This window comes from Neolamprologus brichardi, chromosome 10 (assembly GCF_056152115.1).
Source record: "Neolamprologus brichardi isolate AB-2024 chromosome 10, ASM5615211v1, whole genome shotgun sequence".
Classification (NCBI taxonomy): domain Eukaryota; kingdom Metazoa; phylum Chordata; class Actinopteri; order Cichliformes; family Cichlidae; genus Neolamprologus; species Neolamprologus brichardi.
This window is the reverse complement of record NC_142113.1, coordinates 27,633,938-27,661,869: the sequence shown is the minus strand read 5'-3', so window position 1 is coordinate 27,661,869 and position 27,932 is coordinate 27,633,938. Positions and strand designations below refer to the sequence as shown.

Genomic DNA, 27,932 nt, shown 5'->3' with positions numbered 1-27,932 from the left:
AGAAATTAAAAATGCATGCCATGAAAGAGTTCAGGTCTTAGGAGGTTAAACTAGATACCACTGAAGCGCTATAACTACTAGCTACCGGATTTCATGGATTTTAAACTGAAATAAATAAAAAAGAAAGAGACATGATTTTCAATTTGAAGTTTAATGTTAATTCCATGCTGTGTTTCAGTAAGAATACAGATGGTACTTGTGGCTCCGGTGAGAATATCCAGTAGTACAAATCAGATTCACTTTACACATACTGAACAGAAGGAGTAGGAAGAAGAGGAGGATGAGGAGAGGGAAGGGACACAAGAGAACCTGAAAGAGTCAGGGGAGTAAAGATACAGCAGGCCTCTATTTCCCAAACTGTTTTTATATAGTGCCAATGCAAAACTGCATTACGTTACAATCAAAGAGTGTTGAGCAATCCCCTCCCACGCTCACACTGATGCACATTTTGTCTGTTAAAAAGCCATTACCTAACTATCTGCCATTAGCGAAAGCGCTACAGCCTCGCAGCACAAAACTTGGTCCAAAGAGTGGACAAGGAGAGAGGTCAGAGCGATGCTCGGAGGTGGGGGATGTTTTGTAATTTAACAAAGAAAGAAATAAAGAAAATGAACATGTGTTGAAGAAGCAGGTTTAGTAACCACAAAAAAGAAAGTGTAAAGAGGGCACTTAGTTCTTCCAAAAAGCTTTAACACATCCCTTTTAAACCTCCCATCACTGTTGTGTTTCCTCAATGTGACAACTGACGAAGCACGGACAAGATACTGATCATCAACACACGCGCGCACATACACCGGAAAACAGCAAAGTATCGTCTTTAAATAAACTCTTGCACGTGTGTTACAAATACAGGCAAGCGTACTTGGCAACAGATGATAACAGCAAAATAAAGCAAAATAAAAACTGTGCAAGAGGACGTGAACCTTAAAGGGAGTACAGGCGTGCAAAAAAAAGAAAAAGTAATAAAACGAAGTGAAAACCCCCAGGGTGGGAAAAACGAGGGAGATGGCGTGCATACGAGGAGAAAAAGGTGGGGCAGGAGGGTGGAAATGGAGGGGATTGTAGAGTAGGAGTGGGCTGCAGAGTAAACCCAGCTGAACACTGTGGCTGGGGACAGGAGACAGTGCTGGGAGGAGGGAGTTAAGAGAGGAGGAGGAGGAGGAGGAGGAAGAGGAGAGCTTGTCTTGTGTTGTTCGGTCTCACTGGGCCTCGTCCTCCGCATCTTGCAGTGCTTCTTTGTTCTGTTCTTCACCTGAGATGGAGACAAAAAGCACCAACAGTCACTGGGCTGCTGCTACACACTTAAAGACATTTCAAAAGCATCACCGGTGACGAGCAGCGTGAAGTGAAGCATGGATATCCAAACTATGGGACGGTTTGCCAGTCACGGATTTAGCCTGGACCGTAAAATATTGAATTTTTAGGCTCTATCCATGGTTGGAAAACTGCCTGTAAAATCAGAAAATGATCAAATACTCACATAAAAGTACGTAACAGCTGTATAAAGAGCAGTAAGTAAGATGACGGCACTCATTTAAAAGCCCTTTATGGTCTAAATGGAGTGAAATTAATTAGATTAAACAGGGTTTGACATAACCTGTGTCCTGTGGGGCAAGCAGACTGGCCAGCTGCTGTTCTGTGAGTGTTTCAACAGCACACAGGTATGATTTCACCTGTGAAGTAACCCATTTTTACCCCTCTTTGCTGTCAGTAGCCTACTGTCACATTGAATGAAGCGGTGTTGAAAACAGCAGGGGTTCAAGACCCAACAGCTGCAGGTGGCTGGCATGTTTGTGTATGAAAACATTTTTGTACACACTTTAAAATATTTAAATAATATCAGCAAACCAGGAATGGGGAAAAACAAAAAAACAACGCTCCCACGGGTGTTTTGTGTAATATTTTCCAATATATCCCCTGGTCATCTGCAGTGAGTGTAAGCTGTCAGCCTGCTGTTTACCTCAGCTGTCAACATGCCCAGTGTGAATTATCCACGTACATTTGCTGTGGAGGATGCCATCAATCTTTGTGTAACGAGTCCGAAACGAGTTGATGAGTCAGTGAAGCTAAATCTGAGGTGATGAATTATTCCTCTTGGTAAGTGCTGCAGCTGTTTCTAAAGGGTTTTTTTTTTTTTTAAATCTTGTCAAACTCGACCAGCACGTGATTGAACTCTCGTAAAACCTGAGGATTTCCTTTAATTATTTATCAGTTTGAAAGTGTGATTTTTAGGATACTTAAGCCCAACATTAGCCGGTATAACGTTAGTTTATAACCAGCTGCTATTTGTCATTTTCTGACTGAAAGCTGGAAACAGGAACATCTGTGGCTGAACTTTGTGCATATGCCTTTACAGGAGTTTTCCTCTTTAGGAGTAAATTTTAAAGAATCACACAAACGTAGTTTTCTGACATAATGTTTGTGTTCTTCTAAACCAGCGGTGTCGAACTCCAGGCCTTGAGGGCCGGTGTCCTGCAGGTTTTAGATAACACCCTGGGTCAACACATGTGAATCCAATGATTAGTTCATTACCAGGCCTCTGGAGAACTTCAAGACATGTTGAGGAGGTGATTTAGCCATTTAGATCAGCTGTGTTGGATCAAGGACACATCTAAAACCTGCAGGACACCGGCCCTCGAGGCCTGGAGTTCAACGCCTAAACATTGTAAAGGTCAGTTTCTAATGGTGAAGTAGTTTGCCACTGCCCCCTCTGTTGGCTATTAGAAAGAATGCAGCTTTGAGGCACTTATGCATAGACCCAGAGACTACAGACATCTTTTAGATACAGTCCCACAAAGCCAGCCATGCATTTAAATAAGGCAACATGTGTAATTTGTCTGCAGCTGTAATGTGATAAATTTTAAATACTTATGTCCCTGATTTAAGTTTAAACGACCATCATTGTAATAAGCGGGAGACGCTCAGATGCTAAAAATAACCCAAACATTTACATACAAACTGCAACTTTCACCAGTGACCGTCAACGTGCAGGCCAGTAAGGAGGAGCTGTGTGCAGACTTACTAACAAGGGCGAAATGCTTTGTGAACCTGTGCAACTGGTTGCTTAGAAAGGTTACCATAGAGACCGCACAGCCATCCGTGTAATGAAGCATTGAGAGGCACAGATAACAAAGGCCTGAGAATCTGTCATGATTAAAATAGAAAGCGTAACGGTGCTCATTAGCACCGCGGCTAACTGTGATGTGAGAGCGCTGCAGGACACGGAGCAGCAGCCTCACATGCTGCCACTGCAGTTCCTCCGTTATGTCACACTTCCGCGAGGCTGCGTTCACAGGTTTCCAAACACCGACCCACACACATGTGATCTGCTGTGATGCCCCAGTGTGCAGGATTCAGTCACACCGACGTGCATTTGTGAAGAAGCAGAGTGTCCGCAAATCCTTATGGTGAAATTAGAAGATGGAGTCATTTGTATGGTCACAGGAGGAAGGTGGGTTGTGTTTCTACATTTCAGATTCACAAGCCCACAACTGTGAGACTGACACCAGCATTTAGGGCGCAAAGCTTAAAAGCTGGAAAATTAACATTATAAAAACTGAAGTCGCCTGGTTCACTTAGAATAACTGATCATGGAGATAATCGTTCAATAACAATAATTTTGAAGGGGACCTGTTACACTTTTCCAATATTTTCTATCAATTATGCAAAGTTACAGTGGTGGAGGCTCATATTAAACATGGCTCACATGATGAGGGGAGCACATGCACAAGGCTCAGGTTTCAGACTGCTCTAAACACTGTTTCCTGCAGTTTTTTCTACTCTTGGCTCTGCATGATGTCATTGAGAGTTTGAGTGGGGCAACCAATCAGAATAAAGGTGGCTTGTTTCAAACCACAAAGTTGTGTAACCATGCAAAGCCATTCTTGTAGCGGATAAGAATTAAAATATTGAGCAAAGGGACAAATAAGCTACATTTTATAGCTAGATTTAGTTACTTTGTGTAACTGCACCTCACTATGATACTTAAAAACCTTGGCATAGTGACGCTTCATCTTTCTCATTAAGACATTTAAAGTAAATGGTCTGGTTCTTATATAGTGCTATTCAAAGCGTTTTAGTAGTTGACCAGCTACCTCCTGAGCTAGAGCCACCCCTGATGTGTCAAACTGGTCTCAAACACAGTCTGGATATACTTTTGTAATATTATTAAGCACCTAAATATTACTTTATGAAAGGTTATAAACACAAAACTGGCATTTAAAGTAGTTTAAATTGTTACAACTCCAATGTGACCGTGTTTTACTTCATTTGATAAATAGTTATATTTAAAATCTGACTAGGCCAAGAAGCAGATTCGGGACGTCAGCTGTTTACTGGGAGGTATTTCAGCCTTTTATCTAAGTTTTTTTTTTTTGACTTGCGGACACCCTGAAGACAATCAAACATAGTGCTGAAAAAAGTGGAAGAGGTTAGCAACACAATGAGACAAATTACCGCTCTGTACCCCTAAAACACTGGACTTGGTGCTGTGAGTGAGTTAGTGAGGGATGTTAGGGTGGTGAGGCAAGACTATTGGCTCGAGGTGGAAAAAAGCCCAAGACAAGAGGAATGACTTACAAAATAGACCTTTAAAAACGGAGAAGAAAGAAGGAGGAGGGCTGTCCTTAAGAATCTACAGGGGAGAGAAGTTAAAAGATTTCATGAGTATCGACCCTGAAAGGAGGGAGTGATTTTATACACTGCTCAAAAAAATTAAACACTTTTTAATCAGAGTTTAGCATCAAGTCAGCTAAACTTGGGGGATATTGATCTAGTCAGTTAAGAAGCAGAGGGGGTGGTTAAGCGAAAAAATGCCAGACGCCTCCACCTTTAAAACTCATTCTCATCTTCGGCTGATTTTTCTCTAGTTTTATGTTTGGATAGGGTCACTGTCACTACTGGTAGCATGAACCGATACCTAGATCTTACAGAGGTTGCACAGGTAGTCCAGCTCCTCCAGGATGGTACATCAATACGTGCTATTGCCTGAAGGTTTGTCAGACCCTACGCTGGTGCAGTGGGTCCTGGTTCCTCCTGGTGCATGATGATGCTCGGCCTCATGTAGTGAGAGTATGCACGCAGGCTCTTTACACCACTGATTGGCCCCAGCATCCGCCAACAGAACAACATTTTGTTTCGGTCCTTCCAATGCTGCCAGACCTCAGACTGCCCAGGAGCTCAGTGATGCCCTGCTCCAGATCTGGGAGGAGATCCCGGTGGACACCATCTCATAAGGAGAATGCCCCGAGGTTGTCAGGCAGGCATGCATGCACGTGGGTGCAACAAAAACTACCATAGTACCATTTTGTGTTGCTGCAGTAAAATTCTGGCAGAATGCACGAGCCTGCCATCTTTGAATTTAGCTCTCTGTATGTTAAAAGCTTTCATTTCTGTCAAATGATGTAGCATCCTAACACATTACCATGTCCATATCAATATAATTATCCAGTAATTTTTTGGAGCAGTGTAGAAACCACAGAACTCAGAGGAAAGGCCGGACGAAACCTGTTTGCCAGATTTTTGACCATAAAAGAGGCAGAAAAAAAAAAAGGGGCAAACAAAGAAAGCAGAAATACTAAATAAGAGCCTGAACAGTAAAGACATGGTTCTCTCACCGTCTCCCTGCACATCTGAGGTCCATAGTGTCAAGTTGTCACGTAGCAACTGCATGATAAGCGTAGAGTCCTTATAACTTTCCTCACTCAGGGTATCCAGTTCTGCAATGGCATTGTCAAATGCTTCCTTCGCCAACCTGTCAGCAGAGAAGATACGAACCAACACAGAGGAGCTGAGGATTCACTTCACACAGTGGAAGCACAGACGTATCAAAAGTGAAGCAAATGTGGAAGTGTGACAGTCAGATCCACCATTCATCCATCACATCTGGTGTCCAAAATCTAATTATTTTTCTTAATCCACGGACGATTCTGAACATTTATATGTGCCATCTATTCATTTTCAGCTCCTTATCTGGGTCCAGGTTGCAAGTGCAGCAAGCTAAACCCTGCCCACCTTCTCCAACTTATCTAGATATTCTCCCAAATGTTCCCGGGAGGCTCTTCCCATGTCTAACCTGGAAGATATCCAAGAAGCAGCCTGGTGAGATACCCAAACAAATGACCGGCTGGTGCCAGTGTGATCTTTTTTTCAAACTGGAAAACTGTAGTCCTTTGCCGATAAGCTACGCTGTGAGACGAGTCAAAATAAAGTCAATGTGGTTGAATAGCCAGTTCATGAATCATTTCATCTGGCACCCTGGATGGCTCAACTCCTAAACGATGCTCCTCTTTGTAATGAGTAATTTAAGGCAGTAATGAGAGACCGAGAGTCCAAGCTGCTTATATTATCCAAGTCTTCTTTTTTCAGCCTACCACAACAGTAAGAAATAAATAAACTACTGAGCAGCACAAAATTGACTTAAATTTTATTTCTTTCTATAAATCATTCCATTAAAAAGCATAAGATGACATCCACAAACTGCTTTTACTTTCACACCTTTTTTTTAGTTTGTAGTTTCCTTTCAGTTCAATAACAATCTTGAAGCCTCACGTGATGTAAAACCCCCGTAGCCCCATCAAAGACGCCACAGGAAGTCCTGCTTGCAGACGTCAAACTTGTTTTGCTGTTTTTCGTGCTCCCCCCCCCCACATCAAAAACGACTCAATCTCGTGCACTCACCTGCAAGCACGGTCCGGCGAGTTGAGGATTTCATAATAGAAAACAGAAAAGTTAAGGGCCAGTCCCAGACGGATGGGGTGCGTTGATGGGAGTTCGATCATGGCGATGTCGCTCGCAGCTTTGTACGCTACCAAACTGTTCTCGGCTGCCTCCTTCCTGTCGTTGCCTGTGGCAAACTCTGCCAGGTACCTGTGGTAATCTCCCTTCCTGAGTGGGGCAAACACAAAGGCCATGAAGAACATATGGGCACTCGCATACTGAAGGGTAAAGCCGCTTTTAGCTGTTCAAAATAAATCAGGGGTATCGGTTAATACTTATCATGGAAAAAGATTTTTTTAATAAAAATGAACAAAGACCACATTAGGATCACATAAGTACAGTTAGACCGGCACCTAATCCCCTTAACTAGGGCACAATTCTAATCAGAGAAGCATCTTTTAGAGAGCAACTAAACAGAGTGAGCAAAACACTCTCCTGAAACAAGCTTCGTTTACTCCAAAGTTTGCGATTTTCCTTCAATCATCTACTTTTTAAATTTAAGAGAGGTACCGTGTACCATTTCATCGTGGGAGATGGAGCTTAAACATGCATCCAATTTTTCTGACAGGCCAGTTTCTGCACAGTGCATGATTTTTACCCCACAGCCTCCAGACTTCAGCTTCACCTCAACCTTTAATGATTTATTCTAAATGGGACAGGGCTGCGCTCCTCTAAATAAGGCCACAGAAACAGAGAAAAATACTAAATAATAAATATCAGACTGTCATTTGTGATTAAAGGTTTAGTCTAGTTATGCAAGACATCACAACCCAACAGTATCTTAACAAAATAAGAGAAAATGTGTTAGCAAATGTTTATGTTAAATGGCCAAACAACCCGAAATTAACATTTGCTTATTTAACAATCGATTCTGCAACAACAAATATACATTAAAAAGCTCAGATTCACACTGTAACAACAACTCTGACATGTAAACCTGTGGGCGACCACACCACTTTCCTCATTTTGTTAGTACAATTTCAAATATGAACTGGATACCTACATTTTATAGTAGAAAACCTTAGATTCTCCCGTGGTAGCAGCTAAGATGAGATGCTTGTCCAGTACATCCAGAATGTCATTGCAGATTGATTTCAGCTCTTTCTCAACCTGCAGAACAAAACACAGATGCTTCTGTTAGTACACCATGTTCCTACTCACTCGGTGTGCTTTGAGACCTTTGCAGATATTGGCGTGTTCAATTAGACAGCACTAACCTGACAGTGTTTGACAGCCACTCTTGTGCTAGCTAATGCTATAAAAACTTTTTCCAACTTGTTGTGCCTTTTCTACAGTAACAACTAAGCAGTAAACAATGCCACAAAGAAATAAAGAAATGCTTCCCATTGATGGTTAACTTATTACCTGGACCAGGGACCTGATCTGGTCTCCACTTAAGCAAACAGGGCTTCTTCCTGGTTTTTCACAATAAGAGCCTTCATTATATAGTATATGAAGGCTACTTACGACAGACCTCTCTCCTTTATCTTTTTTTATTTTTAGGTTATGAGACACATTTTAACAAATAAATATTTGACATCTATGAAGCTCATTTTGCGATCCATTAACAAAACAGCAAACAAAACAAAAAAGTGAAAAAAGCTTTTTGTATAAAATAATGTTAAATATAGCTGAGACCAGAGAAAGTTGAATAACATAATTCTAAAAAACCTAAATATAATGCATTTGCTTCGATGCTTCGTTTAATCCACAACTCGGTAGCGCTCAGCTGTCACCATGTAAGCGCAAGCGCTTCACCCACATTTGCGACTAAAAATAGACCTGCAATTCAAGGCTTCAGAGTTAAATTCAAATCAACACAAAATATATTAATTAAATAAACTGTATTAATATTTGAAAGTACTTTTCTAAGTCTTTTTTTTTTTGCACGGCAGTAAAACTGAGCCGCTGACCTGTAGCCGTTAACATGGACACCATCAGAACGTCTGCAGCAGGAAACGTCAGTTCTGAGAGTGCTGATATGCTCACTTTTCTATACGTCTTTCTTTATTTTCTACAGGCTTACAGGCCCATATTCTTACTCACTAGTACATTTAAGCACACACACCCCACATCCCAAATTGACCTCATCCAGGAGATGAAACTGAACTCTTTTTTGCCTCATGCTATTGTAAGAAAGAAGAGTAAAGGCTGGTTAACTTTATGTCTTAGTGTAGGTTGTAGGTCTATTTGACTTTACTGGGCTGGTGATTATTTAAAAGGAATGAGCTGAGCTTTTTATTTGACTGATATTAAAAACATTGCAGTTCATTTTGAAAGACCTGTTTTTTTTTATTTCTTGAATATTTATTATGATTATTAAGAAATGTATTTCTCATAGGATTACTGGATGGATACGATAGAATACTTTATTAATAAAATAATCAACTTCTGCAGCCGTAGCGTAGAGCTTAGGGGATTTAACTCCAGAGTCAGCATGCACTTAGTCCCACAGTGGGCGTTCTCTGAATTCTGCTGTTACTGGGAGTTTCTCTGGAGCATAATTGGGGAAAAAAGCGATTTAGAGTTATTTCGTGGCTGCCACCTGCCTCATCATTTTGGGCTGTGAAACCATTTCCTGGAGGAGAGTTCTCATCTCCATGAAATAACTGCATGTACTAATGTCTAACCAGTGCTACCTCAGTCCTGAGGGTTTGTTTTTTAATCACTCTGTGAAGTAGTGGCAAGAAGAAAAAAAAATACAATCACTTCACATGTGGCAAGAGCAGAACCAGAATGAAAAACAAGGACAGCATCAGATGTGGGTTTAAACTGTGTCTGACCGTTTTCCTGTATTCTCGGATCATCTTTAGTTTGTCTTCGCCTCCTTTGTTTTCTTCTTTCTGTTCGAGGCTGCTGATTATCCTCCAGGAGGCTCTCCTGGCTCCGATTACGTTCTTGTACGCTACAGAGAGAAGGTTCCTCTCCTCCACCGTCAGCTCCACGTCCATACTCGCCACGTTCTTCATTGACTCCACCATTTCTGAAAGAAGCAAAATAGAAACAAACGGCTGAATGTCGGGTGAATTATCCACAGGACGAGGGGAGCAATGTTGGAACTACCATGATTTTCCTTTTAAAGCTTTAAACTCAGTTTCAGGCTCTTGTTTTAGACCAGGGGTGGGGAACTCCAGGCCTCAAGGGCCGGTGTCCTGCAGGTTTTAGATGTAACCTTGATCCAATCACAGCTGATTTAAATGGTTAATTAGCTCCTCAACATGTCCTGAAGTTCTCCAGAGGCCTGGTAATGAACTAATCATGTGATTCAGGTGTGTTGACCCAGGGCGAGATCTAAAACCTGCAGGACACCGGCCCTTGAGGCCTGGAGTTCCCCCACCCCTGTTTTAGACAGTCAAGAGGCTCCACTGAGGCCTAATTTAACACAAATAAAGATTATTTTGAAATGTGAATCATGCAAAGCCACTCTAGGAGAATTAAGGAGGTTTAAAGGAGGGGTTGCTGAAGAAGCTAATACTCCAATATTTGAGCTGAAGTATTACATTTAGTTTTTAAAAAAGGACCACAGAAGCAGTAACTTCCTACTGTTCTTCCTACTGTGTAAATTTCATTACATCAGATTGGAATTATAAAGAGAAATTTTCCGCTGAGCTAAACAACAGAAAAGGTAAATGTGAAAATATTTCTGCTTTAATATTCAGCCCTGAGTCTTCATTACCGTTAATAACATTCATTGTTTTCAAATTAAAAACAAGCACATCTTCATGCCATTAGCTCAGTCATGAAAGGTTTCTGTCCTCTTCAGTGATTTATTAATGGAGCACCCGGGATGCTGACCAATTATAAACTCCTCTAATGTAGACATTTACCATCGTGGACACCTTCGGGGAGGCGATGGAAACTGAGCCAGAACATTAAACCAGAGGGCTGAGCCAGATCATCTTCAGTACTTTAAAACATTTCATGTTTGATTCATGGCAGCAAAACAAAACGATTGGCACTTATCTCAGGAGTAATTCACCAGCACAACGAGCTTCTACCCCGAGGAGTCAAATAAATGAGGCAACGGGGAGCCTCTTTAATCAAGAACACAAACACCGAAAATTAAAAACTTAAAAAGAAATACCTTTATTCTAGTATGTAATAACTTACATAAGAAGCATCAAAGATGGCAGGATGAAGGACAAAAAGTGGTTAAAATAAGCCACACACCACATTAAAACATCTAATTTGGATGTAATTTCTTGCCTTGTCGCCCAGCCCAGCGCTGGAGGGAAAATACAAGTGCCAATCATCCAGTTTGTGATGTATGATCAGATACAGTCAGCAGATACAATGAGCTGGTTTACAAACCAGGAGGACTCAACATGCGGCTCCACCTCGGCCTGCTCTCAGAGCGAATCAGTGAGCTCCTCCTGCTTTTAAAGCATTTTTCAAGTGAAGCCTCCACAGGCTGTATTTGGACACCAAGTCATTAAAAAGAAATCTGCACGAGCACAATAGACGTTCACGACCTTTTTTAGCTGTGCGGTGGCAGACAAAGCTACTCCCTATCATAGTAAAGATGTAGGTAAGTAAAAGTGACATGCATCTCTGTTTAAATACTAAAAAACTCAATTTTTTATCAGTGATCTAAATTACGTAACACCGTTATTCATTTACTTAAATGCTCAGGTATTCAACTTTGGAAAAAAGAAAGAATTTATAGGAGATGTATTTAACGTGAGGGCTGTTCTACATCTGCTTTGAATCTACACCGTGGGTACATCATAACCACAAACTTTCTGAAAGTCTAAGCCACATCGTTCTGTGCACCTCCTTAGAAACCACAGCTCGCATCAGCCCGGCAATTCAGTATTGCCGTTTCCTCTAGTGCATTTCTGGCTACTACTTCTTCTACACCCAATTTTCAAACTGGCTAGAAAAGAGAAACTCCACCGCCAACTAGGATTTTGGTTGTGAACCAAAACTACACGGGCTCAACACAGCCCATTAAGTCCATCATGTAAGGACGCCCGCTGGTCCGCTCTCAGCTGCTTCTACCATAGTGCTAAATTTACAAAATATACAAAATTGAGTCAATTTTTTATTCAGTATGCTGTCAAATGAGTGATTGAGCACATAAAACTCCTCAAAACGAACGCAGATTTCTGCTTCGGCTTTGTGACCCAGAAGCTACGTCCACCACCTCCACCAAAGGAATTCTGCAGGTGCCAACATGTTCAACGAGAGGCCTGGAGATCTCCACAGTAGCCGAAAAGTGGATCAGAAGAGAGGAAAGCTCTTGTCCGATCATTGATTTCCAAACACCGGGCGCAGGGGGTGCCGTCGACATTTCGACGGCACTGGGTGAGTGACTCTTCCAGTCTGCATGTTGAAGTATTCTTGGGGCAATATATTGAACCCCGAGTTGCCCTTGATACAGACATCAGTGGGTGAGTGTGTGGAAATGTTAGGTTAAAAGCACTTAGGCATAGGAGAAATACTTCTATGAAGCATTAAATAGTAGAAAAGCACTGCGTAAGTGCCAAATCCAGTGTGCATTAGCCATTATCGTATTTCTGCTTGTTTGAAATTGTTACTTTCCAGCTACATGCAGGAAAAGCTTGCTTTTGCCTGTACTGCAGCAACCTGTTCCTGTGATGTTTTATTCCTTTTTGCCTTTGTTTCTCTTCCTCAATTACTTCAGCTGGAAGCTTTTTATAAGCAGCAGCACCCCAGAAAGACAGAGCAGCCTAAAAATAGCACAAACACAGACACTGGCGTGTTTGTTTGCACAATGATTAACCCAGAAAATGCACGATTAAACGCAAATGTATATTGACGGCAGGGAAATTTCTGTGCCCCATCTACAAAAAAAAGAGGCAGACACTCTGAACCAAATGACTGCAATTAACACCAGCAGCTGCAGACAAACTCGGGAAATGTGACTTTTTGTTGAGAAAGAGGTTCGTTTTCACACTCTGAACCAGACAAACGGAGCTGAGAGAGTGTGGAAAGTGAAGTTTAACACATCAGCGATGCTTTCACGCATAAACTCCTGCACACAGCAGGAGGTAGGCCATTTTACACCAGGGCTGGGCGGTATGCTGGTCATAACTCCACGCATTACACGAATCTTTCAAATACTGATAAACTGGAGAACAGCCAAAGAGCCAGCTGTGGTTTCTATACTGGCCACCGGGAGCGATGCAGAGCGACTGACTGAGCATCTGTCTTCCACATGGTTTTAGTCATGTGACGCAAGAATTAAACATCCTCCGCTAGCGCTCTTAAAAAGAGCAAACATCATGGCACTATAATCTGAAGAGTAAACTAGGGCATGCTGGGTAATGCTAACTTAGAGCCTGTTGGAAGGGGCTCCGTTAAAAGTGTGGAAAGACTCCACAATAACTAATTGAGGAGCCCGGCCGTCAGTTTATTTAAAAGGAGACTTGCTTTGCAGCTCCGCCAAAACACAGTAACAAGGAAACAGATGGTTTTAAACATGGACGTAGCTTCCACATTGGAAACAAAGGCAATGTCTGCTGCACTCAATCTGCACCACCAGACGGCGACAGCTGAGCTACAAAAAGACTTCCGATACTATTGATGTTCATGGGAAATTCGCCGCAAGTACGTTCCTGCTCAGTTTATGGGCTCAAGGGCCTGTAAAGATCATTACGCTCATTGTTAAGGATAACAATTAGCGAGCTACTTTGCCAGTAAAGAAGCACCCCCTCCTCGTTACATCTGATTCGTTTTTAAACCGCGATGGCGAAAGGCTTCAAAATAGGACCTCAGATGCCAATGGGTGATGTCACTATATTTACATCTTTTTGATACAGTCTATGCAGGGAATCAGGTGAGGATAACCCAATGCTAACAGCTGTTTTCACTTGAAAACTTGACTCATTTGTGCCACAACATGGAGATTATACACTAGCAGCAACAGACAAGATGTTAGCTTTATTTATAAACAGTGGCAAAAACAGCACAAACAGACCACCTCTGTGCTTAATATTAGTTCTATTTAAACAACTTTGAGTAAATTACTGTTCTAATGAAATGTGTCATGTATGTGGTGGCTGTTTTGGCTTATTTTACTTGTTGCATGGCAATGTGCAGTTTCTAGAAAGAGGAATTTAACTAAGGAACTGCAAGGCAGGCAATACTAATAAGATTTCTTTGCCTCATGACTGTGTACATTTACTAATATATATATTTTATTTGAGATTACTGAAAGGCATTAAAGGCAAACTAAAACTCTTCAGGTACTGGCTCATCTGGACTTCTGATCAAGATTACAGTTTAGGTACAAGACTAACATCTTATAATGACCAGGCTGAAAAACACCTTGTAGTTTGCCAGCTACAGCGCAAATTGAGAAGCCCCTCAGAGAAGAAGAAAAAAGTTGATCCGCACAGAAATTCCTCAAACGTGATTTTAAGAGCTTAATTACGTGCACGTTTTCCATTAGACTCACTGCCACACGGGCTTCCCTTGAAACCCTTTGTGGGGCCGATTTGTAAGCAATAACTGAAGCCGTTTTCTGGGGATTTTTCCACTCGTTATTGATCAGAAAGATCAGCGTCAGCGGAGCTGCAGGTCGTGTTTGTCGGGGTGTGGGCACTCGTCGTGGTTTTTCTGAATGGAGTTCGGCGTGACGGGGCTGAAGAAAGGCTAGCCAGCTAGTTAGCCGTTTAATAGCTCGCTAACTAAGAAGAACAGCTTAGCACCGCGTAACTAACACAAATGTTCGCTGGCAGTAGTGCACACCGCGGGGGACGCTTTCCAGCACGCTGGCTGCGCCTTCCTCATTAGCTGAAAACTACATTTAAACGTATATTGTTTCATTCGGCTGGGGAAACCTCCGCCATTTTGTCTCGTCTCACCCAACAAATCCATGTGAACTGCTTCACCTGCGTCTCCAAACCCCCTGCGCAGGGAGACAGAGGGGGAAAGAGGGGCCAGGCGGTCTGCAACCACCGATATCTGTCCGCAGCCTTACCGTCATATCTCTCCGCTTGTTCGGCGAGTTTAGCCTGGTATACTAAGTTCTCTCTGTCCGCCATGGTGCTCGGATACTGGGGCTTTTCGTGGCGTCCCAGTGGAAAGGGAGGATTATCGGCTGCTCTGCGATTCCTGGTGGTGGATCAGCAACAGCACTGTCGCTTCGCTGAACCGAAGAGCCACCGGTAGCACTGGCGTAAAGATGGCGCCGCTGCTCCATCCGGGAAATCCACGCAGCGGACTCATCCACGCCTATAGCCTCCAGCCAAGTCAATAAAATATATTCAAATAAAATCAATAATAAAGGTAGTGATTTTTTTTTTAAAAAAAGTGCGCGAATGAATAAAAGTCACGTAAATAAATTTAAATAAAACTGAAATTAAAAAATAAACTTCACGTAATATAAAAAATTAAGGTAATTAAAAAACAAAGAAAGAATATACACGAATAAGTTAAAAAGGTCCGGAATATAAATAAAATTAAAAATAAGCTAAAGAAAATAAATAAAAAATAAAAATAAATGAAAAAGTAATGAAATACAGTTAAAAATAATTTAAAATATAAGATAAAAAAACTTATGAAATACATTTAAAAATAAAATAATAGAAAAATACATAAAAAACAAGTCTCAAAATAAACTGTCCTCTAAGTAAATAAAGTAAATTCAAAACCCTCCAACACCTTAATGGTAACGCCTTAACAATTCACTTACACTCATTGAAGAGTGCAGGAGAATTTGCAATCTAACATGTTAAGAAAGCACAAAGAAGCACTTTATTTTTTTTATTATTTTCCAAACAACTATATTAATAATTACTTTACCAAGAGTATCATAAGTTAGTAAAACTGAACTAAAGCTAAATGTCAAGAAACGTTTTAGTTATCTGAAAAAATATGAAAGGATTTTTTTTTTTTAAAAATGAAGCCTAACCTTAAATAATACAATGTACTAAACCAAAGATAAACTGATATACACCAGAAATTACTCTGTTTTAATGTTAAATTTTTGTCTTCATAACCAGCAACATGAGGCTTGAGTCCCAGTGTTTATTGATACTGGGATGTCTTTGTGACTGAGTCCCAAATGTTTGTATTATTCCCACCATCCATCCTCTTCCCCTTGTCCAAGTCTGTTTGTATTGTTGCGTAATGAAAACTAAAGCTAAAGCCAAACCTTTTCTGTAGAATGTGCATACAGTAAACTTAGCATTTATAAACCCTGAATGTAGATAAACGGAATAAGTTCACACACCGATAAAGTGCACCCTGACAATTAGGTGTATATTTATTGACTAGGATACATTGATAGATTACACACTACAGATGATAAAAAGCTAATTTTGACTTCAAAATAAAAGATTTTGACTCATTGTACAATCTCCTGAAAAGAAACACAATTTTTGCTTGTTCTGAAAAAAAATGTATCACCACTAGATAAGGTGCATGTTTGTAGGTGATCGGTCTTTAACTAATGTGGCAGAACTGAGTAACAGTGAGGTGAACATCCCAAAAATCAGCAGTAAACCAGAAAAGGAATCACAAACGACCGTTTGAAAAATAAAAATCACCATTTCACACCAGATTTTATATTTGTTTTTAAAAGAAGCTTTCCATTTCACCCCACAATCACCAAGACAGCAGCAGCAGGTTTCATTTATGTCACGTTCCACACAAAGCACTCAAAAATGTCTCCTTTGGGACGTGGAAATATTGCATGGATTTATTAATGCAGCACAAACGGGGCTGTACATACTGTATACGGTTATAAAACATGACATTAATGCAGGTGTACAAAAATATTTTCCATAAATCTGAATCTCAACAAAAGAAATATGAAGGAAAATTACACACAATGTAAACTCAACACAGCTTCTGCACTCTTAAATGTGTTTGAAAATTGTGTCCAACCTCCCCACCAACACACAGCTGCGATCATTTAAAGCACTTTAAGGACCCCCGTAGGTTTTATCACTAAACGTGCCTCTGATGGCATCATTATTATAGATTTATTACCGGTATTTTTAAAGTTCTATTTCACCTTCTTGCATCGTGTTTTGGAGACGTCTGCCTTCTCTTGAATATAAACTAAACTGGACTCGCCATGTGAAGCTCCAAGCGCACAGAAATTCGTATGAAAAGCACATCAGCGACATCTCCTTCCAAGATTCATAATCATTTGTTAACCACACACACACACACACAGTAAATAAAATAAAACAAATAAATCCCCAACAAATTGTTGTGAGAAGCTTCATGTAGGGCACTACTTTTTCCTTTCTGCCCAACCACACAAACCTGTGCAGAAGGAAGTGGTGAAAGTTTTTTTATTTAAGTTTCTTATTTAAAAGAAAAAAGTGTGTGTGAAATAAAATAAGAAAAAATAAAGCAAACAACAACTAACATAGAGAAGATTTCATTTTTGCTCTATTTGGTCATATTTGTCAACATTAACCACACCCCTGTATAATAATAAATTAAAGATTAAGACAGCCAGTTAAAGACTAACGACTAAAACTACCCGTGAAACCAATAAAAACCAAACTAACTAAATACTTTCAAAACTAAAGTGAAATAAACAAACCCTTTCTGGCTTCTAGCTACTAAACTAACGAAAAAAATATTAAAAATCTGACAAGTTACAACCTTTAAGATAGGTATGCAAGTAACTAGCTTACAGATACTGCTGTCATACAGTTACACACAAAAAAGAGTGAAAGGGAAAAGAAAAAAAAAAGCAGACAAATGTTTACCTCTAATTACTCAACTGATCTGTCCCCTCATTTCCCCAAATTTAAGGTCAGCGTTTCTTTCTTTTTTAAGCATTTCTTTTGCCCCCCCTTACTGCACACGTTTGGACAGTAGGGGGCAGTTACCTCCTGGGGGAATGCATTTATGTAGGAAGAGGTTTATTCACAGGTGAAAGTGTAACAGTTACTGTTTCCACATCGAGCACACTTCCCTGACACTGGAACATCTGCACGTGTCTGTTTTTGGATGCTCTGAGAGCGACGTGGCGAGTTTAGTTCCATAATATCTGAGAGAAGGCAGGCGTCGCTAACACTGGGGTCGACATAAGTGGTTCTCAAACTGCACAGGTGTGGGCAACAAGGTGAAAAATACTTCTGTGTGTATTTTAGGGAGTCTGTTAGTTGTATCTCCATTGAGATAAAAATTATTTTTTGGACCACTCTTCCACATTACTGACAAATTCAAACTGTGGGGTGTTAACTTTTCCCCTCCCACAGAGTTTGAGAACCCCAGATCTGTACTGCGAGTGTGAGGTGAACATCTTCTCATCCTCCGTCCCCTAATAACCATAGGAGGGACACGTAGGCATTATCGCTTTCGCTCCAGGGCAGGTCTGAACTTCTTAATTTTGGAGAACCAGAAAGATAACATGCAATTCTGGGTGTGTCCTCGAGACTTCAACTTCAAGCCAGTCACTTCCCAATTTAACTTCTCATCTTTTCCAAGAACAAATATAAGGCAGGTCCGCGGAGGATGCGGACCCTCCCTCGTGACCAAGAAAAACAAAACAAAACAAAAAAATCTATGTGCAGCAGGGGTTCCTGTTTCAGTAAGCACTGCCAGCAATTCAATCTTTGAATGCATCCAGACAAAGATGATAAATGAGTTTCTGACCTGGTAAAAATACAGGGTGCAACCAATCACACCCCCAATTTAAGACTCTTCCCCCCTCCCTCACACACTCACACACACACACAGTGTTTTATCAGTCTCAATGCCAGTCACCACATTTCACAACCATTGTCAAGTCTGTACTAACGACAAAATTTACAAAAAAATAATAATAATCCCAAGTTGCTGATTCCTCTCCTCGTCTCTGAGAACAAACATGTCCTTGAGTAACAGATGAGTTTCAGGTTTCTATTTATAATGCCACGGTGCCAGCAGGACTGTGAATGTTTATAAAAGCTTTGTGTGCTCAAGATGACAAACAAAGTTACAGCAAATGCCATCCATGGCACCCTTATGGCACAGGAAACAACACGAAAAAACATGTCCGTTTTAGCAGTAATACTTTTTTTCTTAGTGGTGGATTTTATCTTAAAAGCGTCTCCGAATGACTGTCGTATCAGCCCACCAGGAGGACAAAAATAAAATCCCTCAACCTTTCTCCTTGCATCCTTTAATAAAGCAGCCTCCCGGGATTGTTCCTTCCTCTGTGACAGGGTGCTCGTTTTGTTCTTTCGCATTTCTGCGTCTTAAAAGAGAAAAATAAAAAAGGTGTACACTCTCTGGCCATAAAAAGTAAGAGAAAATCAGCATAAAGAGGGGAAATGTTTACAGTATTTAGCATGTAAGGTGTGCATGTATATAGAGTTAATTCTATAATATTATTTTCCACTTTTTGTACATCATCAACAACAACAAAAAAGAGGACTTGGTTTGTAGTGTAGGGTGTGGTAAAGTGGCGACGCTGTCTCCACAGGACAGTCATCAGGTAAAGTCTTTGTTGGTTTCACTCTGAGGTTCACAGTCTAGCACAAGCAAACAAAAAAATCTCTCACAGACACACACATCTGTGAGAGCCGCAGTGTTTTATCTCCCGTTTTATCTCCATTTCCCTCCTGCAGGTGTCAGTGAAAGGTAGTGGCTGGAGATGCACGGATACAACGAGGAGGAGGAGGAGGAAGACTCTGCTGTGTGATGTGATGATTTCAATACTGGGATGGAAACATGTAAACCGGGGTTTGACTGATATCGGTCACCTGTGCTGTCTTTAATACCTCTGTTAAATAGGAGGTATTAACAGGTTTAGCTGTGTTTGATCAACATGCTCAGAATCAATACACTTGTGTAGCATCAACGCCCTCTGAGCGAAGAGGGGGGGGGGGGGGCTTTGATACCTGTATTTTGGCTCTGACATTTCCAATTTACACAAATTTACTACAAGTACACAGAGCTGAAGTCCACCAGAGTGAAGATACGTGCTTGCTCAAAAAGACAAACCTCACATTAGTGGACTTTGGGGGCTCTGTGTTAAAAAGATGTGGACTTGACAGTAACAGCTGTGGTTACAGGCAGACGTCATCATTAGCTAGTCTAATAAAGAAATGTGTTAAGGTTATTGGCTGGGCCTGATATATAAACTGTGCCCAACTGGTGGAAATAAGATTAAAAACCATTAAAAAGTTTACATTTTAAGGAAAAACTGTTGCATAAGCACAACAAACCTCAGGTTTCACTCATACCAACTACTTTGGCTACCCCAGTCTTGCATAATTATAGAGATTGGATACAAAGATTGATCAGGACATTACTGTGACAGTTTATCTGATCACATGTATTTAAACAGTGGTTTAACTTTTGGATTTGTATTAAAATTAAATATTAGTTACTTTAAATTGGAAAACCTGCACCCGAGTAAGACTGCAGGTTTTGGTTAAGATATTGTTTCCTCCAACCTGAGTGAAAACTTTAGGTGTGTAAGCACACTAAAGCAAAATCCTATTGTTCTTATATCTTTTGAACTATGATTATACAAAAAAGTTCAGCAAGTTCTTGACTTGTTTGTTTCTTAGTCGCCTCAAAACCGTTAACAGACCTTCCAGTGTCATCCTGGGTGAACCCATACATGCTGCCGTGTACTTCAGTGTGTCTGCAGATGAAGGGCAAGCCAGCAGTGATGTTTCACAATGCAGGCAAACCGATATCAGTCCGACAACAGGGTGAACTCTTAATACGACTGGGGTTCATCAAAAAGACATTAGACAAAATCAGCCAACACATCACATGTTGGGGTGGGCAGGAAACACTGACCAGTTTAGCTCAGAGTTTCATATAGTGTGTGCTTGCAGAAATCTTCTTCTATTCCAGCATGACGAAACTGAAAGCGAGGGGATGTGCTGGAGGTGACGGGAGCGCCTGCGCTTCTCAGCTCTCATCGTCTGGATAGTACTGTTCCAACAACCGAACGTGGGTGAAAGGAAAGTGGCCTCGTTTGCCTTTGCATTCACCCTCCCATTGGCCGTTCACGTTGATCTTGGTCACTTTTACGGTGTCCCCCACCTGTTAAATAATAAAAAAGAAGAAAAGTCAGGCATATTCTGCAATCCTTACACTTCCTCTTCACGCTCTAAATAAACTGTGACACATGCAAGTCAAAGTTATCAATACAAGCTCAGTGTCTGATTTCTATCAAAGCCTGCAGAAAGAAATGCATTGATGTGACATTGATTGACCCATCTTCATTTTACAGCTGTAGAGCAGAGAAACCATACAGGCCAAATTACAGGACTTCCACATTCGTCAGCTTTCATCTGATAATCAGATCCGGCCGGTTTGATCCGCTTCATTTACTCAACGAGATGCTGTGTTCATGTTGGCTGAATTTTTCCTGCCTAGTGTGAGTGACATATTTATCCCATGAAGGTCATTTTAGTGGACACAGAAGCTGGAAATGAGGACACCAGATGCAATTCACATTTTTCATAAATTAGATATAGATTTTGGTATATTGGCCTTCAAAATACTATGAAAGTTAATTCAATATCAGCTTATACATTAATAAAAGGTTTTCTTTTTACTCCTTAGAAATTAGTATCACCCCAATAATTCAGCCTCAGTCTTTATTAAATGCACAAATAGTCTATATTTGGACACTGGCTGCAAAATCTCTGCCAACCACTTTAACAACAGCAGACATTTATAAAACAGTGCAATGCCATCTCATCTGCTTTACCTCACACCATCTTCCACTTGTGATAATTCAAACACTGCAGTGGCTTCTGTCCTTACCGATGAGAGTCAAATAAACAGTGGATTTTAAGCAGGGGGCTCTGCTGACAGCAGTTCATCCAAAGACTGGATGCGCCAAGCAGATTAAATTTACTTCAGCTGTCTTTTTTCTTTCATTTGGAACTACGCATCATTACTGTTAATTTTTTTCCCGTTAAATCAGTTCCAGCCAGTGTTGGGGCTGTTACCAAACATGTAAGTTTTTACCTTTTAAACACTCACAAATGACTTATTTACTCCTTGTAGAAAGTAAATTCTTACACTGCTTATTCCATCCTGTGAACTTCCCAGTTTACAGTGTAACACTAAACCTTTCATATTGCTGTCAAAGTAATGAGGACACGCAGAAGATCTTTCGTTTGGGTGGTGAGGGACACAAAGTCACCCACTGAGGAGTTTTGGGTCCAGACTAATGAGTGTTTTTCACCATAAAGCCAGAGTCTCAAGGGAAATCGCCGGAGAACAGAGGCCTGGGTGGGAATGAGCTTGCACGCCTCGGGAAACCTGCACAGCAAATCAAAGCAAACTACCAACGGCCACAAGCCGCCAAACACAGACAGAGGGAGAGATCCTCAGTGATCCGGAAACAGAGGCAGCTCTTAATAAACCTTCCTCAGGTTTTACTTACAGAAAACCTGTGAGTGTTACCTCCTATATATAGTAGGTCTGTATGGTCTTGGCTCGCACTCAGCATTTACAAACGACTGAAAACGCAGCGCTGCAAAGCCAAAAGGCGTTAATACCACACGCAAACAAGAAATCAGAAGCATTGTAAGGAAAAAAATGCAGAAATATTCATATTTTTAAATCCCTGTTTGTTTTTTAGTTCCATAATTGCTGGAAACAATCGTAATGACATTAAAATCCAGTTACCGGCCCTGCCTTAGATTAAAGGACTTTATCATGTCGTCACAGCATTTGGCTTTGCAGACCTGCCATCATGCTCGCTGTGGTGGGTTGTTGTTTCTGGCCAGAGCAGTTTGCACTTAAGGCTACGTTCACACTGCAGGTCTTAATGCTCAATTCCTGATTTTTTGATCAAATCCGATTTTTTTGTCTGCGTGTTCACACTACAAATAAAATGCGACAGCAAACGCGCTCTAGTGTGAACCCTCAAAGCGGCCCGCATGCACAAAACAAGATGTCACACACAACGCGCTCCGTTTAGACCCAGACCAAACAGTATTGTTTGACTGATGGCCCTTATTACAAAGACTTCGGACTTTACATTTCCCAATTTTTGCTTTAAGTTATTTTGTCATTTACATAATAATGTAAATAACCTAATAATTATCCTTATTGCTGTTTTAGAGAGGAACGGTGCTTCAAAGGATAGTTGCAGATTTCTGTCAGAATCTGCAGATTATACAGTACAAATAAAATGTTCATGTTGTCTTCCCAACAGTTTCATTAACATCTACACTGGATGGCCAGGAAGCATTCGCGATGTCTTCTTGGTCTTTTGGATAATTGGCATCTGTCTTGTGTCAGAGACGTAAAAGATGAATTTAATGCGACTTCACCGTTCAAACAGCAGTCGCTTTCTAAAACATCGGATATGTATCGGATTCAGTACCACATACGAAAGTGACCCAGATCGGATGCGAAAATATTGGATTTGTGCCGTTCACACTGTCCTACCATGATCGGATATGGGTCGCATAGGGTCAAAAAAATCGTATTTGATGCGCTTTCGCCTGCAGTGTGAACGTAGCCTTACTGTCACATTCTTGCAGCTTCGTGCTAGAAATCAGAATCACTCCTCAGAAGCTTCACATCTTTTCTCCTGCATATAAAAAGAAATCCTGGAAATACTTTTACTGTCCGGCGGTCACAGTATTGCTGTTTAATTAGCTGTAATTTCATTAAACTGAATAAACTGTTCATATTCCGAATGACAGACTAATGTAATCAGATTGTAACCCACTGCTACAGCTCAATGGAGCACATCAACTACGGTTCCGTCGACGGACAACGCCGATTATGGTCAACATGCACGGCGATGTGCTTCACTACAGTTTCACAACGACCATTTCCAACACAGACGTGTCTGGGCGTGCACACACAGGTTCGCACCTGCAGAAACACCATCCATCATCGTCAAATGAGAGAAAACAGCAGGTTATTTCTGACTGCTAGAGATGCTCTCCTATATCTTCTCCTTGACTTTTCCCCACCAGGTATACTTGTCAGTGAAAAACTGAGCTGTGTGTGAGAGACAGGTGAGATCTACACATAAGAAAACAACCCAAACTGGCCATACAGTACACCTATACGAGGAAGGTAGATAAGCATGTTTGGGCCAAACACTGCGCATTATGAAGGGTAGATAACCTCTGCCGCCTAGCACGGATGCTGTTGACAATTAGCAATCCAACACAGGTAACAGGATGACTGGACTATGGAGCAAATTACCCAACCCTGATATCAGAGCTGAAAAAAAAATAAATGGAAAAGCTAAAAGTTTAGTTGGCCAAACGGCAAACGTGTGCAATGTGGAGACACTGAGTCCAGATTACTGTAGAATGTACTATTCAGTACATCACCACAAAGCAACTTAAAAGCGTTGTGCTCCACTGGACCTCAGTGGTAATGAATGTTCAATGCAACTTTCACATTAACCCATTGGGCTGCAGTGTGTGCATGAAGAGAGGCCACTGTAAAGGATCTATGTCTCCACTCTGAATGTCCTCATGCTCGCTGTCAGCCTGCATTTGTAAAGACACAGTGTGCGTGCTCACATGCATGAGTAAGCCATTATAACAATCGGGACAATCTACGCCGCCTCGGCTCGGACCCTTTTGAAAGTGGAAAATAAGGAGGGGAGAGTGATTCACAATAAACAAGAGGAAAGTAACTGGTGATAAGATTAGTACCTCCAGAGCCAGCGCCGTCTTGTCGTAAGCGTTGGGCACCCGCTTCTGAATTGCCCGTGCATAGACCGGCCCGTTCTGTAGGTTTGGGAGCTGAGTGTTGACCACAGGCTGAGCATACGGGCCCGGTTCCCCCAGAGCGGTGGCCTGAGGAGAACCTGTTCCATCTGTGCTGCCCATTACCCCGCCAACATGGCCGCCTTGTCCGGTCCCTGCGGGGACCGGACTAAGACTGGCTGCAGTGGGCGAAGAGGGTCGGTACCTTTCCACATAAGGCACAGGGATCATCCCGACTCGGCCCTCCTGGTTCTTGGCGTGCCACCACTGCTCCTCTGGTTTCTCCAGCACGCGCAAGATGTCCCCCCTGCGGAAGGGGAGGTCCTCATAGTCGTTGCCAGGGAAGTCAAACAGTGCCCGGACATACTCGGCTTCCTCGGTCTGCTGGGGAGGTCCGACAGCGGGGGGGCTGATGAGGCCTGACTGCCTGCCTCTGTTCACAGGCTCTATGAGCGTTGTGGTGTCCAGGTAGTGGATCTTGTAGAACTCCAGCAGAGCCGGCAGCCCATCAAACTCCTGATCCCCAATCCGAAACCGAGAAGGAGCCAATCCTGGTGGAAGAAGTGAGACTTTATTAGCTTGCTAAAAAATAAAAAAAATAGAGGAACCAGGACAAACCCCTATTTCATAATAAAAAAATTTGCCACCTAGCCTGTTTGTTTTTTGTTTAATAAGCACGTTAAGCTGTGCACACATAACCATTTTAGTGAAAGAGATGAAAGAGAAAATGAAAGTGTGCAAAAAGTCATGTGATCAATGTTACCTAATATAACTTAATAAGCCATTATATAAATCTCTTGATATTAGAAGACAACTAATAACAGATATGAATAAGACCAAAGGCAGGTAGGTTCCTTTAGATCGACATGCAACATTAACAGTGATCATACTGTATTGTGATCGTAACTGCAGAATGACTGTCCGGTGCCCTTCCCTCCCATCCTCAGAAGTCTGAATTCTCAAGTACATTTGCCAAATAGTGTACTGAGCAAGCACACAAGTACAAACTTGGTGGTGTTAGAGAAACACCCACTGAAGTGGAGCTGTCCACTGTGTTTGTGCTGTTGGTGCCTGTGGGAGAATTTGTCATGTAACTAGCTGACACATTAGACCTGAGCAGATTGATTTTTGAGGGATAATAAAATTGACAATGCATCAATAAAGGCAAACAGTATCTAGCCTACTTCTCACTGATTTACTAATTTCCACGAGGGCTTGGTACAGCCAGATAAACGACAGAAGAGAAGAGCAGCAGAGCAAGTTTCTGCAGGACGTGGATTCAGGAATGACTCAATTATGACACTGTGTCACTTTGAGTTCAACTGTCCTGACTCAAACAGCACCACAGCTGAATTAAGCACTTGTTTGTCATTTCAAAATAAATGTGACGACTATGCGGTGAATCACTTTGTGTACAGTCTCTTTTACCGTCTATGAGGCCATCCCCTGATTTACTACTGGGAAACAAGACACAGGGAAGTTCAGAAAGGACGAGGATTGTGCAACAGCCATTAAGGGCCTCAAGCACAACGACAAAACATGCAAGTACGGGTGTGTGTGTGCAATAGGGCCTGATCACAGACATTCCTGAAGCACCAATCTGACCAGTCATCCCCCGTTGTGACAGCGGAACTTCCCCAGTTCATTCAACCTCTGCAGCAGCAGCAGCAGCAGCAACAGCAGCAACAGCAACAGCAGCAGTAATAACAGTTGCTCACACCAGCTCACCTTACCTCTTTACCTGCTGAAGGGTAGTCCTGCTGCTAAACAGGGACAAAACACCACCAAAAAATATATTACCCTTGACAAAAACAGTGGCTGTCATTCAGCCACTGTTTTTGTCAAGGGTAATATAAAATGCGGTTGTTTACTATCCTTTAAAGAAACCTCCATCAACCACACATGGGGATTAGATTCAATAAAACTACTCACCTTCATTTTTCAGTTAAAAGCAACACTGGCTCACAGAACTTGAAAACTATATAGCAGTTTTAAAAGACAGCTTTAATAATCACGGAAAGTTATAAACCTACATGTTACTGTACATATATGTTTGTGGCTTTAGGGAAGTAATGTTAATTAGACAATTCCTGAAAGGAGTTCAATGTTGCTTGAGGAGTTTGTGGGCGGGGTAAATAGTGGAGATTTATTACATACATGCCGACTTTTTAAAAAAGTTTTAAAAACCCAGAAAGATGTAGATTTATATGGTAAATAAGGGAAAACATTTTGGATTTAGTAAAATCTTGTTAAATAGGACAATTCCTAAAGGTAGTCTGGCTGGCTTGCGGAAAGAGGTGTGTACAGCATACCTACAAAGTTTTGTTTTGCATCTAAGATTTCATTATTATAGGAATAATGATTTTAAAACTGAGCTTCAAAAACACTAAAATAAATAAATCTGTAAATCTCTAATGGTAAGATTTGAGTGCTTGTGGAGTTACTCGGATTTTTTAAAAATAGGACAATTCCTAAGGGGAGTCTGGTGTGGCTTGGGGATCGAGTGGGCGGTAGCGAGGTGTGTAAACCACATGTATAACGTTTTGTTGAACAGAGTGGTGATTTTTGTTATTACAAATACGCCGACTTAAAAAGCAAGCCTCCAAAACGCGAAAAGGTTGTAAATTTATTTGGTAAAACCAGGATATATTTGTGGATCTACTACTGTCTTGATCAATTAGACAATTCCTAAAGGGAGTCTGGCGCTGCTTGAAGAGCGAGTGAGCTAAATCCTAGCAAAGCAGGTTTAAAAAGAAAGTACTCCTTATGTTAGAGCCAAGGGAACACGAAGAGGGTCAAGTTCGGTTAAAGTGAGAAGTAGACCAACGTTACCTGATCCAGATTGTCTGTTGTTGCTGATACTGTTGATGATATAATGGGACACTCTGGAGTTCTCCGACACGGAGAGCACGTAGTCTCCGGGGATGGTTATCGAGTCCCTCACGAGGAAAACACCATGCCTCTGTCCCTGTAAAAGAGAAACCGCCTCCTGGCGGCTCAGTCTCCCCCAATACCAGCTTGCACGGTCTTCGGCATCAAAATTACCGGCCATGGCTGTGAAATCCCGTCCAAGGCTTGAGGCCTTTCCCCTTCGCCTCTCCCTATCCGCAACTCATACAAAAACTTTGGTTGACTAACACTCCCGCTGGAAAAACGTCACAACGGCACGATTTTCGTAACGTCTAAGCGTAATATCAAGGGGTTTATTTCGGCGGAACGAATTCTGCACCACAAATCCAAATGATCTACTTTTTGTTGTTTAAAATAACTAAAAAAATCATAACTATCGTGCAACAAGAAACTCCAAGGCTGAAATGGCGGATCTAGGGAAAAGTTGACCTCATCTACCGGAAGGGATGCCCGGTCAATGGGAAGCGGTGCGTTCACGCCCATTAAAAGATTGGAAATCTACCAAACGATCGTTCATCTCCGTTTAAATTACGGCTACATTTAATGCGGATGCCTTCTGTTTATATTAGTCTGCATGTGTTTTTTACTGATTATGTCATCTTTGTCTTAGCTTACAAATTTCCAAAATTTAAATCCTTGACATGACTGGAAGCCAAGCACCGC

At 41.4% G+C, this 27,932-nt stretch overlaps 2 protein-coding genes across 3 annotated transcripts; both read right to left on the bottom strand.

The window, feature by feature from the left end:
• Nucleotides 1-135: 135 nt before the first annotated feature.
• Nucleotides 136-14,884, bottom strand: LOC102790724 (14-3-3 protein epsilon). 2 transcript variants are annotated; one of them, XM_006785101.3, is made up of 7 exons: nt 14,666-14,884; nt 9,501-9,700; nt 7,721-7,827; nt 6,679-6,885; nt 5,616-5,752; nt 4,579-4,633; nt 136-1,252 (listed from the first exon to the last, which is right to left on the bottom strand). In XM_006785101.3, exons 1-6 carry the CDS (start codon nt 14,727-14,729, stop codon nt 4,626-4,628), a joined length of 723 nt encoding a protein of 240 aa, XP_006785164.1. In that variant the 5' UTR covers nt 14,730-14,884; the 3' UTR covers nt 136-1,252; nt 4,579-4,625. The 2 variants fall into 2 exon arrangements, with proteins under 2 accessions (XP_006785164.1, XP_006785163.1); XM_006785100.3 differs by lacking the exon at nt 4,579-4,633 and having other exon boundaries at nt 14,666-14,883.
• A 1,038-nt stretch (nt 14,885-15,922) lies between these two features.
• On the bottom strand, nt 15,923-27,716 carry LOC102790434 (adapter molecule crk-like). The gene is made up of 3 exons (XM_006785099.3): nt 27,192-27,716; nt 24,306-24,910; nt 15,923-20,700 (listed from the first exon to the last, which is right to left on the bottom strand). Exons 1-3 carry the CDS (start codon nt 27,409-27,411, stop codon nt 20,566-20,568), a joined length of 960 nt encoding a protein of 319 aa, XP_006785162.1. The 5' UTR covers nt 27,412-27,716; the 3' UTR covers nt 15,923-20,565.
• Nucleotides 27,717-27,932: the final 216 nt, after the last annotated feature.

Excerpts from the sequence above, each read along its gene's own strand:
- LOC102790724 (XM_006785100.3), bottom strand. The coding sequence starts at position 14,729 with ATGGCGGACAGAGAGAACTTAGTATACCAGGCTAAACTCGCCGAACAA. Across the intron at positions 6,886-7,720 it reads AAGGTTTTCTACTATAAAAT|GAAGGGAGATTACCACAGGT; the intron begins GTAGGTATCCAG and ends TGCCCCACTCAG. Across the intron at positions 5,753-6,678 it reads TCGCCGGACCGTGCTTGCAG|GTTGGCGAAGGAAGCATTTG; the intron begins GTGAGTGCACGA and ends CTCTGCTGACAG.
- LOC102790434 (XM_006785099.3), bottom strand. The coding sequence starts at position 27,411 with ATGGCCGGTAATTTTGATGCCGAAGACCGTGCAAGCTGGTATTGGGGG. Across the intron at positions 24,911-27,191 it reads CAACAGACAATCTGGATCAG|GATTGGCTCCTTCTCGGTTT; the intron begins GTAACGTTGGTC and ends TTCTTCCACCAG. Across the intron at positions 20,701-24,305 it reads AGACGGCGCTGGCTCTGGAG|GTGGGGGACACCGTAAAAGT; the intron begins GTACTAATCTTA and ends ATTATTTAACAG.